The sequence below is a fragment of the Ovis canadensis genome, chromosome 15 (assembly GCF_042477335.2).
Source record: "Ovis canadensis isolate MfBH-ARS-UI-01 breed Bighorn chromosome 15, ARS-UI_OviCan_v2, whole genome shotgun sequence".
Classification (NCBI taxonomy): Eukaryota; Metazoa; Chordata; class Mammalia; order Artiodactyla; family Bovidae; genus Ovis; species Ovis canadensis.
In genome coordinates this window covers 70,729,708-70,746,059 of record NC_091259.1, presented here as the reverse complement: position 1 = coordinate 70,746,059, position 16,352 = coordinate 70,729,708, and the positions used below count along the sequence as shown (strand labels likewise).

Here is a 16,352-nt window from a genome sequence, read left to right as displayed (position 1 = left end):
CAAGAGAATTGTACCTATTTCATATTCATTGTTTTCTTTGAACCTAGAATCCTAAAAGCAGAGATCATTTACAATACTCAAAACATTTTTTTTTCTTGGTAAAACTGGTCAACAGCAAACGATTACAATACATGAAAACTTAGAAAAACGTTTTAAAGTTACTGATTATCACTTTCCCAACAAGCTGTGAATTTATTTGCTAATCCCTATGCCTCCTGTCCACCCTAAATAGAAAAAAAGACACCAGATTTAAGATCTCCTCTTTTGTTCCCATCAGCAGTTCACGTTTCGCTCCATCATTAACACTGTGCCACGAATGAAGTGAAGTGAAGTTGCTCAGTCGTGTCCAACTCTTTGTGACCCCATGAAATGTAGCCTACCAGGCTCCTCCATCCATGGAATTTTCCAGGCAAGAGTACTGGAGTGGGTTGCCATTGCCTTCTCTAGAGCAATATAAGAATTCAGAGATCGACAGATGAACAAATCAGAGGCCGTGTGACATAAGAATTTCTGGAATGCAGGCCCAACAAATCAAAAACCTCAGAGTTATGTTTGATTTCTCCCTTTCTACCACTGTTAGCAGGTCCAGTGAGTTTTTGGAGAAGGCAATGGCACCCCACTCCAGTGTTCTTGCCTGAAGAATCCCAGGGACGGGGGAGCCTGGTGGTCTATGGAGTCACACAGAGTCGGACACAACTGAAGCGACTTAGCAGCAGTGAGTTTTATTTCTGTATCACCTGTGGCAATACCCTCATAATGGGTTTCTGTTCTTCTCTTTCTTTTGATAAAGTTTGAGACTTATCGTCCAGAGGGGGAAAAAAAAAAAAAACTCATATAGGGTAATTCCTACGCTTAAAAAGTCAATGATTAATACATGCATGTTTTTGGTATATCCATTATACCTTAATAAAGCTGTTTTTAAAAAAAAAAAAAAAGCCCATGACAGCGGGTCTTTAACTTAGAATCAGGGGGAGGGCTTATACTGGCCCCCCTCCGGGTTTCTGATTTAGCCTGTCTGGGGTGGGGCTGGAGAACTGCATTTCTTGGAAGATTCCACCTGATACTGATGATTTCAGAAACCATACTGTGAAAAGCACTGGCCTGGAGGATAATTATATTAATATTACACAATGGTGATAAGGACTGGGCTTAAAATGGCACTGGTTTACACATGGTTTAACAGCTGTAAAGTTCTTGCTAGGTCACTGAAAAGTTATTTTCTCCCTTCTTTCCCTTTTTTCATTTGCTCACCAGAAAAAGGAATCAAATCTAAGAGCTGGTCATATCCTGTCTGGTAAAAATCTTTTTTTAGTCATGTAAGGGGAAGTTGAAAAACTTCACAAAATTTTTTTCAGCACTTTCAGAGAATATTAATAAAAATAATAAATAAAATTGAGTTTGTGGATATTAGTAAAATGCAATAAATATCCAAAATCAAGGCCCAACAGATCTTTTCAATTCTCAGTATTTCTTAGCTGTCAATTTCTACCAAATTGATCTACTGATAAAATGAAATTCCAATCAAAATCCCAGCAAGGCTTTTGTTGAAATTGCCAAATGGACTCTTAAACTTGGATAGAAATGCACAGGACCTAGACAGGTCAAAACTATTTTGGAAAAGAAGAAATTTGGAGGACTTACACTAACTGATTTAAAGAAAAGCAATAATAATTAACACAGCGTGTGCGAATTCCCTGTGGTCCAGTAATTGGGACTCCAGACTTCCATTGCAGGGAAACAGGTTCCAGCCCTGGTCGGGGAACTAAAATGCCACATGCCACATGACGTTAAAGAAAAAAACAAAAAAGACTGTGTGCGTCTGGCATGACACAAGATATTCAGATGAACTGAAGAGAGCAGAGGATCCCAAACTAGACTGGGACACACACATACATATGCGTGAAAAGTGAAAGTATTATTCCCTCAGTTGTATCTGACTCTTTTGCCACCCATGGACTATAGCCAGCCAAGCTCCTCTGTCCATGGGATTTTCCAGGCAAGAATACTGGAGTGGGTAGCCATTCACTTCTCCAGGGAATCTTCTGGACCCAGAGATCGAACCCAGGTTTCCTGCATTGCAGGCAGATTCTTTACCATCTGAGCCACCAGGGAAGTACATATGTATATTTGTGGTCAATAAGGGGAGATTAGTTTTTTCATCAAATAGTGCTGAAACAATCAGAAATCTATCTGTAAAAAAATGACCCTTGACCCTTACCTCAAATGATAAACAAAAACTAACTCAAAATGAGTTTCAGAGCTGAACATAAAAACTAAGACTATACAACTTCTAGGAGAAAATTTTACAGGCCAAAATCTTTGCGATCTTGGAATAGGCAAATAGATAAGATACAAAAAGCTCAAAATACAAAATAAAAAATTTTATAAATTAAACTTAAAAGTTAAAACTTATGCTCTGCGAAAGACTATATTAAGAAAATGAAAAGGCAAGCCACAGATGGAAGAAAATATTTATGAAACAAATATTGGATAAAGGACTTATATCCAGAATATATAAAGAACTTTTACAACTAAATAAAGAAGCACAAGCTGGAATCAAGATTGCCGGGAGAAATATCAATAACCTCAGATATACAAATGACACCACCCTTATGGCAGAAAGTGAAGAGGAACTAAAACGCCTCTTGATGAAAGTGAAAGAGGAGAGTGAAAAAGTTGGCTTAAAGCTCAACATTCAGAAAATGAAGATCATGGCATCTGGTCCCATCACTTCATGGGAAATAGATGGGGAAACAGTGGAAACAGTGTCAGACTTTATTTTTGGGGGCTCCAAAATCACTGCAGATGGTGACTGCAGCCATGAAATTAAAAGACACTTACTCCTTGGAAGGAAAGTTATGACCAACCTAGAGAGTACATTGAAAAGAAGAGATATTACTTTGCCAACAAAGGTCCGTCTAGTCAAGGCTATGGTTTTTCCACTGGTCATGTATGGATGTGAGAGTTGGACTGTGAAGAAGGCTGAGCGCTGAAGAATTGAGGCGTTTGAACTGTGGTGTTGGAGAAGACTCTTGAGAGTCCCTTGGACTGCAAGGAGATCCAACCAGTCCATTCTAAAGGAGATCAGTCCTGGGTGTTCTTTGGAAGGAATGATGCTAAAGCTGAAACTCCAATACTTTGGCCACCTCATGTGAAGAGCTGACTCATTGGAAAAGACTCTGATGCTGGGAGGAATTGAGGGCAGGAGGAGAAGGGGACAACAGAGGATGAGATGGCTAGATGGCATCACCGACTCGATGGACGGGAGTTTGAGTGAACTCTGGGAGTTGGTGACGGACAGGGAGGCCTGGCATGCTGCGATTCATGGGGTCACAAAGAGTCGGACATGATTGAGCGACTGAACTGAACTGAACTGAATAGAAGACCACCAGTACCAAACGGCAAAAGATTTGAACATTTCTACAAAGCAGATAAACAAATGGCAAATCAGACCATGAATGGTCAACATCATTACGATCATTATTAATCATAAGGGAAATGCAAATCAAAACCAGACAGATACCACTATACACACCTACTAGATGAACCAAAATTAAAGAGACTAATCTTACCAAGTGTTGGCACAGATGTGGAATAACTAGAACTCTCATGTGGTAGGGATGCCAAATGATACAGCCACTTTGGAAAAGAGCCTCTTGGTTTCTCATACACTAAAACATACACTTACCACCTGATCTAGCAACCTTGCTCATAGGTGTTAACCCAAGACAATGGAGAACATTATGGCCATTTAAAGATCTGTACTCAAGAGCTCATAACCATCAAAATGTCCATAAACCGCAAAATGGATAAACAATTGTAGCATGACCTCACCGTGGAATATTACTCAGCAATAGAAAAGGAACAGACTACGGACACTTGCAACAACATGGACAAGTCTTAAAAGTATTGCCCCCAGGGAGAGTCAGATACAAAAAGCTATGTACAGAAGAGTCTGTTTTTATGAAACTATAAAAATGGCAACATTATAGTGACAGAAAGCAGATTAGGGCTGCTAAGAGCTGGCACTGGGGGAGTGGGGAAGATTCACTGCAAAGGGACGCAGGAGAATATTGAGAAGTGATAGAAATATTCTAGCAGCTCATGACTGTAGTCATAGTGACAAACTGTACATGTATTATCAAAACTCACCACTTAGCACTGGTGAATTTTATTATATATAGATTATACCTCAACAAAGTTGATTGAAAATTGTAAGGCACTCAGTAGGGATATGCGCGCACGCTCTCTCTCTCTCTATATATATATATATATTTATACACACATCCACATTGTTAGTAAATTTCTTCAGGACAGTGTTTTCTGTTGCTACTTAATCAGAAGACAGAGCTTTCACTGCGACATACTCAGTATCAGAACTCCACTGAGTTCTTTTAAGTCTACAAAGAAATTCAAAGACTGTCACCAGGGCTTCCAAGTTTTGTTTAAACCTTGGTTTTGCAAAAATATTCAAATGAGTGACCATCTTAAATTTATTAAAATCACGGAAACATACCACGTTCTCTCATAAGTTATTATATATTTTTTCAACAATTTTAGGCATTTGGGTAATTGATAAATTGGATAATTGATAATAAGACAGTTAATACACTACCTGGTCATGAAATGCAGTGGACAGAGCAAGTCAGGAATTCCGCTCTCTCCAGACTGTGCAGAGTGTAAGCCTTGAACAAGTCACTTAAATGTTTAAGACTCACTGTTTCCTAATATGGAAAAAGAAGATAAGAAGACTGAAGGAGGTTCTAGGAAAGACTCTTTCCAGTTACAGGCAAGGGTGTCTTCATTGTTTTGGGCCTATGTGGACAAAACAGCTCGTACCAAGTGCTGAGACCATGAGACAACCAGGAAGAGGAAAGTTTTCAGGACCTGTCCAAGGTAAAGGCTACTTAAAAATTAGACTGATTAATGGAGGGTGCTTGATCAAGAAAGATGCAATTCTAAAACATGACCAGGGTATATTACAGATCCGCCTGTATAGGAATTATTCATTGCATGCTAATCATAGGGTTGTGGGGTGGGCTTGTTGTGTTTTTTGTTTTTACTTTTGTTTTGAGAGTTTACCAATTTCATAAACTACAGCTTATAAAGACACAATCTGTTGAAACACCCAGCTTCACCTCCATTCGTGAAGAGGACCTGAGTTGTAACAAGAGCCATAAAGAATGGTAAGGTTACATGTACTTCACCCTACAATTTCTTTTACTATGCGGCATAACACTAAAGCTTTCACTAACCCGTTACAGCGTTTGCACACTGATGCCCTGTTAGAGAAGCTAAGAACCACATAATGTTAATCACGCCCTTTCAGAGGTTGATGAACAGATTCCAAAAACAAAATGAAGGTCTAATTCACGTGGTCATACTCTCTACCTTTCTTTACTAAAGACGTTCTAGGAGCTGAGAAGTCTATATACGCTGCAGAGATGCTTCCAATCACACACGTGTAAATGGATGTTTACTGACGGCAGGGGCAAATGTCACCCAAACAGCTACTGTAGAGTGAACATAGTGAAGCAAAAGTAAAGCCTATCCATCAAATATATTGCACTGTGCTTGTGACCGTATCTTCCTCACGAGACTGCAAGCTCCAGGAGGACCGAGAACGCGTGTGCCTCTCTGACTGCTGGATTCCTGCTACACAGTGTGCACTCAATCAACACTGACTGATTAACTGAATATTCAGACACTATAGGGCTTCCTTGGCAGCTCAGCTGGTAAAGAATCCACCTGCAATGCCTGAGACCCCAGTTCGATTCCTGGGTTGGGAAGTTCCCCTGGAGAAGGGATGGGCTGCCCACTCCAGTATTCTTGGGCTTCTCCAGTGGTTCAGACAGTAAAGAATCTCCGCCTGCAACGCAGGAGACCTGGGTTCCATCCGTGGGTTGGGAAGATCCCCTAGACAGGGTATGGCAATCCACTCCAGCATGGACAGAGGAGGCTGGTGGGCTACAGTCTGTGCAGTCACAAAAGAGTCGGACATGACTGAGTGACTGGGCACAGCACAGACACACCACAGCTCAGTCTGGTCATGCACTTTAGAAACAAAGAACTCTGTGTTATCCCTGTATCTAATAAATCTCACCAGGATCTGATTTAATAAACCAAAGTGCTAAGTGGGAAATAGTAACTGGAATGACAATTGATTTTTTTCATTTGAATATGGCATGTTTTACTGATCAACTAGGTGATTAAACTTTGGAGCAGAAGGTGCTTTGTGAATTAAAGAAGGAAAAAAGCTTCCAAAAAAACAAAAATAAAATAATAATACAAATGAATCTGTATACAAAATAGACTCAGTGATACAGAAAAACAAATTTATGGTTACCAAAAGGGAAGCAGGAGGATGGGGTAAATTAGGAGTATGGAATTAACTCCCAATTAGGAGTATGGCTCAGATGGTAAAGAATCTACCTGCAATGTGGGAGACTTGGGTTCAGTTCCTGGGTCAGGAAGATCCCCTGGAGAAGGGAATGGGAACCCACTCCAGTATTCTTGCCTGGAGAATTCCACGGACAGAGGAGCCTGGTGGAGCTACAGTCCATGGGGTTGCAAAGAGTCGGACACAACTGAAGCAATTAACATAAAACACATATGGAATTAACAGATACAAACTACTATACAAGCAACAAGGATTCACTATTTAGCACAGGGAACTATACTTAATACCTCGCAATAACTATCAAGGAAAATAACCTGAAACATATATATATATATATATATATATATATATATATATATATAACTGAATCACTAGCTGGACACCTGAAACTAACATAATATTGTATTAATAAATCAACTATACTTCAATTTTCAAAAAATCACCATTAGAATAAAAGGGTAATATTGGTGCAGAAAAGATCCACTGGTAAAGGCTAAAATTAGTGAGTTGAAGTTTAAGCAGAAACAGGATATTTGCAAAGTCACACAGTACTGCAGGGCTTCCCTAGTGGCTCAGCAGTAAAGAATCTGCCTATCAATGCAGGGGATGCAGGTTCGATCCCTGTGTCAGGAAGATCTCTTAGAGAAGGAAATGGCAAACCACTCTAGGGCTTCCCTGGTGGTTCAGATGGTAAAGAATCAGCCTACAATGCAGGAGACCTGGGTTCAATCCCTGGGTCGGGAAGATCCCCTGGAGAAGGGAATGGGAACCCACTCCAGTATTCTTGCCTGGGAAATGTCATGGACAGAGGAACTTGGTGGGCTATAGTCTAAGGGGTCACAAAAGAGTCATGATTCAGTGACTTAACAGCAATAACAACAAAAGTATTGTAAGCAGATAGGGTAGGTGGTCCCCAGAGAAAAAGAACCAGGCATGATTTTCTTGATGTAAGAAGCCATTTTGACCTAAGCCACTTTGTGATTTAAGCCTTGCCCTTGAACAGATCTCAGTAATTCTGTAAGATAAACATTATGATCCAATATGTGATATCTTTGAGTTCTGTAGGAACTAAGGGCCCCAACCCAGGTGGAGGAGGGTAACTACCTGCTGAGATGGAAGTCTGGTCAGAATTGAGGGAATGTCACCATGGTGACCTTTTCTGACCCTCCTGACGTCAATCATCAAGAGCTTCAGCTCTGGCAGCCTTTATCCCAGTTCCATGCAGAAGTCTCTGGTCAAGCCCCTTCATGCATACGAGGTACCCTTGGCTTAAAACCTCCCCAGTTTTGCTGTTGAGGGAGACATTGCTTTGGAAAAGATCCCTGGTGTTCTCTTTACCTGCTGCAAATAATAAATCCTCCCTTTTCCCCCCCACACACAAAAATAAAGTATTTAGAAGTAAAGAAACTTATGGGAAACATTAAGTTACAGTTGACTGATCCTCATTCTAAGGATCTCTATGTTTAAAGAATTAATTCTTTTAGAATCAAATAACCACCTCAGATCAGTGCCAACCAATTCTGACAAGGCCAGCCATTTTTCCTTTTTCATATTCTTTGTCAGCTATTAAACGTTATACGTGCAGGGCAAGCAGGTGAGGGTTTTCTCCCCACACCACCAAGCAATTCTCGGATACCAGACAAGTGTGCCGCAATTCTGACACTACCTACTTGGAGATAGTATCAGATTCCACAGGTTAAGGAAACAGTCCCACAAGACTCTGCCCCGGCCCCCGCCTCCTCACCCTTACTTTCAGAGGATAGTCCCCAAGTCCAGGGTGTCACCTGTGCTTCTGACAGACTGGCTGTGTATGGGAAGTTCCAACAACTCCTCACCCCCTTTTATTCGATTAATTTGCTGGAACAGCTCACAGAACTCAAAGAAACATTTTACGTACTAGATTACTGGTTTATTATAAAAGGATGTAACTCAGAAACAGCCAAATAGAAGACAAGCACAGGGCAAGGCACAGCAGGGCGCCACTCCCCCAGGGCCTCCATGGCCTCACTAACCCAGAAGCTCTCTCAACCCCATCCTTCTGGGGTTTTCTCTCGGCTTCACTACATAGGCAAACTTGATTAAATAAATGGCCACTGTCAACTGTACAACCTCCAGCTCCTCCCTCCTCCCCAGAGGTGGTAGGGAGGGATGGGTAGGATTGAAAGTTCCAACCCTCTAATCTCAAGATTGAGTCCCCTTAGGTTAGGCTGTGCCTCATTAGCCTAACAAAAGACATCTTTCTAGCTCTCACCACTCAGGAGATTCCAGTAGTTTAAAGTTCTGAACCAGAAACTGGATGAGAACCAAACATATATTTCCCATTATAAATTACAGCATCACAGTTACCAACAGTATTTCTATCATTCAAACATTACTCTGTATTTTACTTTGCAAGTCTAAAGCCTATCTTTTTGCTTTTAATTTGCAGAACCCCAGATGTGATGCAGGAAAAGACTGAAAGCAGGAGGAGATGGGAATGACAGAGGACGAGATGGTTGGATGGCATCACTGACTCAATGGACATGAATTTGAGTAAGCTCCATGAGATGGTGAAGGACAGGGAAGCCTGGTGTGCTGCAGTCCATGGGGTCGCAGAGTTGGTCATGATTGAGCCACTGAACAACAAAGATGTGATTTTAGAGTTACTTTAAATTCATTAGCTATTCATTTACACAGTTTGGGAGAAATGTCTGCAGATAACTAATTTCATATTTTATAAATTCTTTTTTATGCTCTCTGCAAGCAGTGATGCCTCCTGACCTGGTACCCAAACTCCGGGGTCGCAGTTTTACCACTGGAGTCCATAGCCCTATTCCTACCTATTATTACAAGGAAAAAAGGGCAAGAAATCCAGAAACAATATAGTCAGTCATTGATTTTAAACCTCATTTTGACATGGAACTGTGAGAATTTAATGAAAACTTTTCTGACCTTCCTAGAAAAATATATATACACAGACATGTTGATACACCTTTTTGACTCTTCCTGGATTCCCCAACACTTGATCATAGGTCTCAGGATAAGCTGCCTTAAGGACATAACTACATACAATGTCAACTAATATAGTGTAGTGCTGGCTTGACATTAATTTGGAATCATGCCATCAGACTGACAGGATACCAAAGGCAAGGCCATTAATCAAAGAACTGAAGATTCTAATCCAAAGGTACTTCTTTACCAGAAACTGTAAGTGATAAAACGACCACACTGGCCATCCATATTACTGCCATCTCCTGGGTATCTTAAAATGCAACAGATGAGGGAATTTTCCTGGTGGTCCAGTGGTGAGGCTCTGCACTTTCACTGCCAAGGGTGTCGGGTCCCTGGTTGGGGGACTAAGATCCCACAAGTCACATGACATGGCCAAAAAGAAATTTAATAATAAATAAATAAATGCAGTATGTTAGCAGCAGTAGTACTAACAACTAGTGTTTATTGAGCATTTATTATATGAAGACACTGTTGTAAGAACTTTATATGAATTCATTTAGTCTTTACAATGACCCTAAGAGATAAGCATATTTTCCTTTTAAAAATGAGAAAACAGATGAAGCTTTCTAACTACACATTGGAGACAAGGTGTAATACAACCACGTTAGAATGTTATTAACAGCATGTTTTATTTCCTGAATACAATGTGACCTAGTAGTATATTTATCAAAATCTATTCGATGATAAATTACAATAAAATGGGGTCCACCAATGTCTGCTTTAAGAATAGCATGTTGACTAATAAATTACCTGGGAGGGGCTTTTACCATTTTAATAAAAACATACCTTAAACTCCCAAATGTTTGTACTTTTTGCAAACATGAAGGATTACTTTCAGTCGTACTTTAAAGAGATAACATCAATACTGACATTCTTAGACCATGACATTTCCTCTTGAAACTTTCATTTTTGGACTCACTTCAAAAACCCTGAGTATTGCTAATAAAAGACATGACTTGGAGCATCTGCTGGGCATACTTGCGGAAATTGCCATCCTCTCATTGGCAAGGCCTGCTTCCTGCCAGAGATCTGAAGTGACTTCACCACACACAGTTAGTACACTGAATCCCCTCATCCTTGTGGGAACGATGCCCCCAGGCAGTGAAGTTAGGGTGTGGTGAACTCACAGTCAAAAACTCTTTTTTTCAAACCTGCACAAGCACAGACCTGGCTAAAGCCTTTCAAAACTCTCTTAATTAAAGCTGCAATTTTCACTCCACCCTCTTTCTCAGAGCATTTCAGACAAATTGGAATGTCACTGAGGCTGGAGGAAAATAGCAATATTCTGAACATTATTCTAAAATGTGAGTTTATCATACAATTGAAATCCATAAGTGACTGGGCTGTTAGTTGTAAAACGGTTGCTATACTTAAATGCTAACTATTGGCAACTCTATCATACTATGAGACCCTAGCTCAGGGCCACATGTACAAGGAAGGATAATACAAATATCATCCAAAAACAATGAAGATAATGCTAACCAAAGTCAAATGTGCTTACAGTGAGGTCTTTGCACTCTTTGGGTGCTTGGAGAGCCCGACTTTATGTTTTTCTGTAAAGCTTCATCACAACCTTCCACAGCATCTTCAAGGCCTTGCTCAGAATCACTTGATTTTGATTTTCCTGCTTCGTTTATATTGGACTTGTCAAGGTTTTCAGACATTCTCAATTAAGTTCATTCACTTTCCTAGAGGAAAAAAAAAATGAACCAAAATGTTCTTGCTCTGACACTAACTGGCAGTGTGACTCTAAGCAAATGATTTAATCTCTTTGGGTTTCAGATTTATCACCTGTAAAATAAATGGGCTTGCTAAGATCTTATTCTTATCCCACTATAATATTCTACTTCCATGATTAAACAGATCACCTGTAAAATGACACTTATAACTATCAAATTCATGGACCTATACTTCACAGAGTAACAAGTTTGAATATTTTGTCCCAATCTGAGTACTATGTCACGAGAACATGGCCTTAACACTATAAACTGCCTGCTTGTATTTTAATCAAACAGTGATTTAATTCTTAAATTCTTTCATTCCTGAGAGCTGAAAGGAAGACTCTGGAAATAATGCTTTTCATCAGAGTTCAAAGTAAATATACACTGGACTGAGAACTTGGTTCCCAATCCTATTATGTGGATAAGCACCCGGGGATGACAAATAGAAAGCAGAATCTCATGAAGCATTTAAGAAAAATGTGTGGGGAAAATATTTTTATCAATCCCTTGCCAGTCAGCAGGAAAAGATGGTGAGTAAAGTAGGAAGTTGCAAACCACCATAATGTATATGGTTGGGGGGGTGTTAACTGTCTTGGGTGTTGATTAGAAGAGGTCTAACACTTAACATGTTGGTTTGGGCTAGTTAATAAAGGCCTAAAATAAAGGCCTTATTTACTATAAATGTTTCTTATTAAGTTTTTTTCCCCTAATTTTTTTTACTGAGTTCTTTATTCCTAATGGGCTTCCTAATAAAGGAAAAGACAGACACAATGTTTTCTGCTTTTATAACACTGAAAATAATTAGCATTTATACTAGTGGCACTTGAAGACCACAGAATATTTTCATAAGCACTAATTAGACTTTATTACACTCCTGGAAGGTAATCCAAGGATCGAAAGAAATGTTGACCATTTTTAGGAGGTTTGGCAGACTCCTTTCTGCACATTAGAAGAATCACTTGATATAATTATCTGAATATCAGATAAGCCCATTAAACAAAATGAAGTTACTGGAACTGACATTTTCAGGCCTGTATTATTAATATGAAGGTTGCTTTAATGTCATTCCTTTTTAACCTTCCAGCATCCCACTCCAGACACCCATCTCCTCTGTCCTAAATCCTGTCTGGCTCTGGAAATGCTCCAAGAACCAAAAGGTAACATTACCAGCATCTCCTATGAGAAGGGACAAACAAAAACACTTCTGATTTTATCCTCTTCACATATTGGGAATGAGCTGAGGATGAAGTAGCTCATTCTGTGCAATAAGGAGAAAAAGCAGAATTTCCAGGTCTTTAATATTCAGTTTAGTAAACTAACCCATCCTTTTAAGATTTGGTTCAAGATCTATCCCTTCCCAGGTCACTTGCCCAACCTCACCAGTGTTTGTTCCTTTCTCTGAACGCCTGTAGGGATGGATGGTAGTCATCTGGCATTCATCATTGCCTTAAAGCCAACTCAAAATATGCTACTTTAAATAGGAATAGAACGATGAAAAGGCATGGTCGAGAGGGGGAGAGAGACATTCTTACAAGGAAATACAGTTAAACTTAAGCCTTAATGGCATTATGAAATCACTAAGCAGGAGAAACTAATTCTTCCCGGAAGGAGGTTGGGATAACCTTCCAGAAAAGATGATATTTGAGCCTGTCTTTTTGAAAAGAGTAGGATTTCACTCAATTAAAAAACATTTGGAGGGAATTCCCTGTCAGTCCAGTGGTTAAGAACTAGGCACTTCCATTGCAAGGGGCCTTTGTTGGGGAACTAAGCCATGCGGGTGCAGCCAAAAAAAAAAAAAAAATCAAACACAAAACATCTGGAGGAAGAGAAGGTGAAAGGCGGGGGGGGGGAGGGGGGGGCGCGTTTCACTTAAAGGGCAGGATCAAAGGCAAATGAAAATACGCAGGACAAGCAGCAGGTGACAAAGGAGCGATGAGGTGGGGTTAGATAGTAAAATTGCTAGTTCTTCTTAATAAAAAAAAAAAACTCTTCACCTATATTTTTAACTTCTTACAGGCCAGACCAACCACATTCCCCACATATGCTCCACACATATAAGTATATGCCCCGAACAGATATCCACTAAGTATTTATTGATAGCTGTGTCATCTATTTAAAGTCAGTTTATGCGGGAGGGCTGGGCATTAGTCTCAGACATACCTGGGTTCCAATTCTGGCTCTTTACTAGCTGTATTAACTTCCGTTTCCTCATCTGTAAAACGCAGCTACCTACCTCCTGGGTTTGGGGGAAGTGTCTGTGACAGGACGAGCATAACGACAGCTGGTGCACAACCGGCTTCCAAAAATGGTAATTATAATTACAGGGCTATATAGGATGCAGCGAGGAACCATTTAACTGCATGCAGTGTGCTCATTCATTCAACAATCCCCAACTCCTGCCATGCCTAAAAAGGGAACCGAGGGTAGGAGGATCCTCGCACTTGCCGTGAAGACTGTCTGAGCCTCACGCCGAGCCCAAGCTGCTCTCAAGAGTCTCTCCAGGAGAAAGGGTCTTTCAGCAACAGCAAGGAGCTCTGTCCAACGCCGGAGAGAAACCCTTTCCCCAGCCCTCGGCGTCACGCACGCCCAGCGTCCGGATTCCGTTGTAAACAACTGTTTGCGCCGGGGAGGGAGTGGCCGGGCCGGGAGCTGGCGAGGCGCGCCCGGAGGGTGGCCTCGAGGGGCGGGACAAAGGCCGCGCTAAGCCTCAACCTGCCCGCTGCGTCTGCCTCTTCCCCTCCTCCACTCGACATCACTGGGCCCCGATCGACGGAAAACGGCGAAGCAGCGCCTGCAATCTCGACCTCGTCCCTGGCGTGCCGACTCCGCAGGGCTGCCAGCCCGCGCATCCGCTTCCCTCACCTGCTGCGGAGTGGGCGTCTTCCCTCCTGCCGCTCCGCCGGGGATCTGGCGGCGGCGGAGGCGGGGAGGATGCGCGGCGGGCAGGGCCGGTTCAACCTCTGCCCCTCGGAGGCCGCATCCCTCGCTGCGCTGCGAGCGGTCCTCCCCGCCGGGCTCGGGTGGGTAGCGGCCAGCGCGGCGGCTCCTCAGTGTCGGGTAGCGGGAGGAAGCGCTCAGCCGGGAGGCGCCTGTCCCACGTAGGGCGTCGCCATGTTCCCTTACGGAAAGGCGGGAGGCGCGGCCGGGTGCCAGTTGCGGGGGCTCAGTGGGCTGTGACTCGGAGCCGGGAGGTCCCCGCCCCACGGAGGGCGGCGCCATATTTCTGTACGGAAAGACGGGCTGCGGGGGAGGCGGTGCGGAGGCAGTCGAGGAAAGCGAAAGGATTGGCTGTTTCGGTGCAAAGCCTTCCCCGCCCTGGTTTTCAAATTTAAATATTACACCATGGTTTATAGCCACGTTATTTGTTCCCCTCCCCTCCTTTTTGGTTGTTAAAAAAAAGTCATGCCCACCACCTGGATGGCCAAGTTTCATTTTAACGGCACAGATTCGATTTGGTTTGAGTCATCTCTTTTATCTAAGCGGCCGCTACACTTTGTCGACAGGAAGAGCTAGACCCTCGCCCTGAAAAGATGGAAGGCAAGGAGGCAAAGACTTCTCACGAGGGTTCAACTCTGTTTAGAGAGCTCAGAAACACAGCACTCAGCATTTTATGTGCCACCTGTATTCTAGAAAGGAAACACCGTGTTAAGACAAGCTTGTTCTGAAGCCTCCTTCCCCTTTGTCTCAGGTACACGGGCCGTGGCTGTCGCAGCCCTGAACAGTTGCTGATCCAAGAAAACCATGCTTTTCTCAGCCTGTATAGTAAGACAGCAAAGTACACGAATAGAAATAGTTGTGGGGGGTCTAATCTTCAAAAGTTCCGTAACTTTTATCTGTTCTTTTGTAAAATGCTTTAAGAATGAACATCAAACATGTGTGCCTTAAAATGAAGGTAACAATCAAGCCTCTTAGCTGCAGCCTATAAACTTGTTAAATAACTAGAACCAACCAAGATGGAGTGGAATTAGGAGTTGCTTTCAAACGCCACTTCTAAATAGATCACACATGGGCAGTTATTCCTGAAGTATTGAAGACTGCAATAATTCCACACCCTTAAGCCAATCATTAACTAGCACATTGAAGTAAGAATTTTTCCTGAAACACACAGTTCTCAGAAAAGGATTCACTTTCGGGGGGAGGGGGATGCCATAAGATATTAACTGGAACTAAGATTTAGGAAGAAAACATTCAGTTCTCACTTCAGAGTCTAGATGAATATACTTTTTGGTATTGTTCAGTTGCTAAGGTGACTCTTTATGACCCCTTGGACAGCAGCATGCCAGGCCTCTCTGTCCTCCACTATCTCCCAGAGTTTGCTCAATTCATGTCCATTAGTCGGTAACGCTATATAACCATAGCATCCTCTGCCACCCCTTCTCCTTTTGCCTTCAGTCTTTCCCAGCATCAGGGTCTTTTCCAATGAGTCAGCTCTTCGCATCAGGTGGCCAAAGTATTGGAACTTCAGCATCAGTCCTTCCAATATACCATAGTCTCTAGATTAGCTGTTCCCTTCTCCAGGGGATCTTCCCAACCCAGGGATCAAACCCAGGTCCCCCACATTGCAGGCAGATTCTTTACCAGCTGAGCCACTAGGGAAGCCCTTCAGATCAGGGCTTACTGAGCTAGAGTGGAGGGGAAGCTCACAGTCACCTAGACGTCAGGTGTTTTAAGTGGGGATGGGCTCCCTAGAGAGCATCATGGATGCGTGAATAAGAGCAAGCAGCAAACAACTGACACTCCGGTGCTGCAACAATGCTGTCCAAGGCATTCAGGGAGCACCAGACCTATCGTTTAAAACTCTGACAGTGCTTGCCATAAACATGACCAATTTTCTTAAAACTTTACGCTTATGACATTTGAGGTAAACTGGTTTTACTAGATTGTCCATCAAATTAACATTGTATTAGAATGCTTCTTCTTCTAGGACCATGAATATAACTAGAAAGTTCTGTCTTCCCCTGAAGGAGAGGTATTAGTTTTATTGCCAAATAATGATGTTTATTCCATTATGTGCAAAATAATGGTTGCAAATCAGGAAGTACACACACTGTTGCTCGGTCAACTATGGTCTCACCACACTTTAAGTAGTTTGTCTCTAAAAACTTCCTCACTTAAATCATGAACTGTCTTCTCTTTCACTTCACTGTAAAGAGCTGCCTTCCTTTCCTGCCTATGCAACAAAGCAAAATACACATCACAAAAGAACCCACCTGACATAATTATTCCTTACTTTATTAGAA

General features: G+C 42.0%; 1 protein-coding gene and 1 long non-coding RNA gene across 12 annotated transcripts in view; one reads left to right on the top strand and one right to left on the bottom strand.

The window, feature by feature from the left end:
* Positions 1-14,353, bottom strand: part of TCP11L1 (t-complex 11 like 1) — a 36,456-nt gene extending 22,103 nt beyond the window's left edge. Inside the window, exons 1-2 of one of the 11 annotated variants that reach the window (XM_069554693.1) lie at positions 13,975-14,353; positions 10,893-11,079 (exon numbers count right to left, since the gene is read on the bottom strand). In XM_069554693.1, the coding sequence (XP_069410794.1) occupies positions 10,893-11,055 (163 nt within the window). In that variant the 5' untranslated portion in view covers positions 11,056-11,079; positions 13,975-14,353. Of the gene's footprint in view, positions 1-4,615; positions 4,752-10,892; positions 11,080-13,272 lie in introns of those variants that run through there. The other 10 variants (XM_069554695.1, XM_069554694.1, XM_069554698.1 and 7 more) reach the window with 10 other exon arrangements.
* LOC138420967 (uncharacterized) lies at positions 599-6,145 on the top strand. The gene is made up of 4 exons (XR_011249373.1): positions 599-715; positions 4,784-4,896; positions 5,101-5,186; positions 5,407-6,145. It is a non-coding gene; the product is annotated as an uncharacterized lncRNA (long non-coding RNA).
* Positions 14,354-16,352: the final 1,999 nt, after the last annotated feature.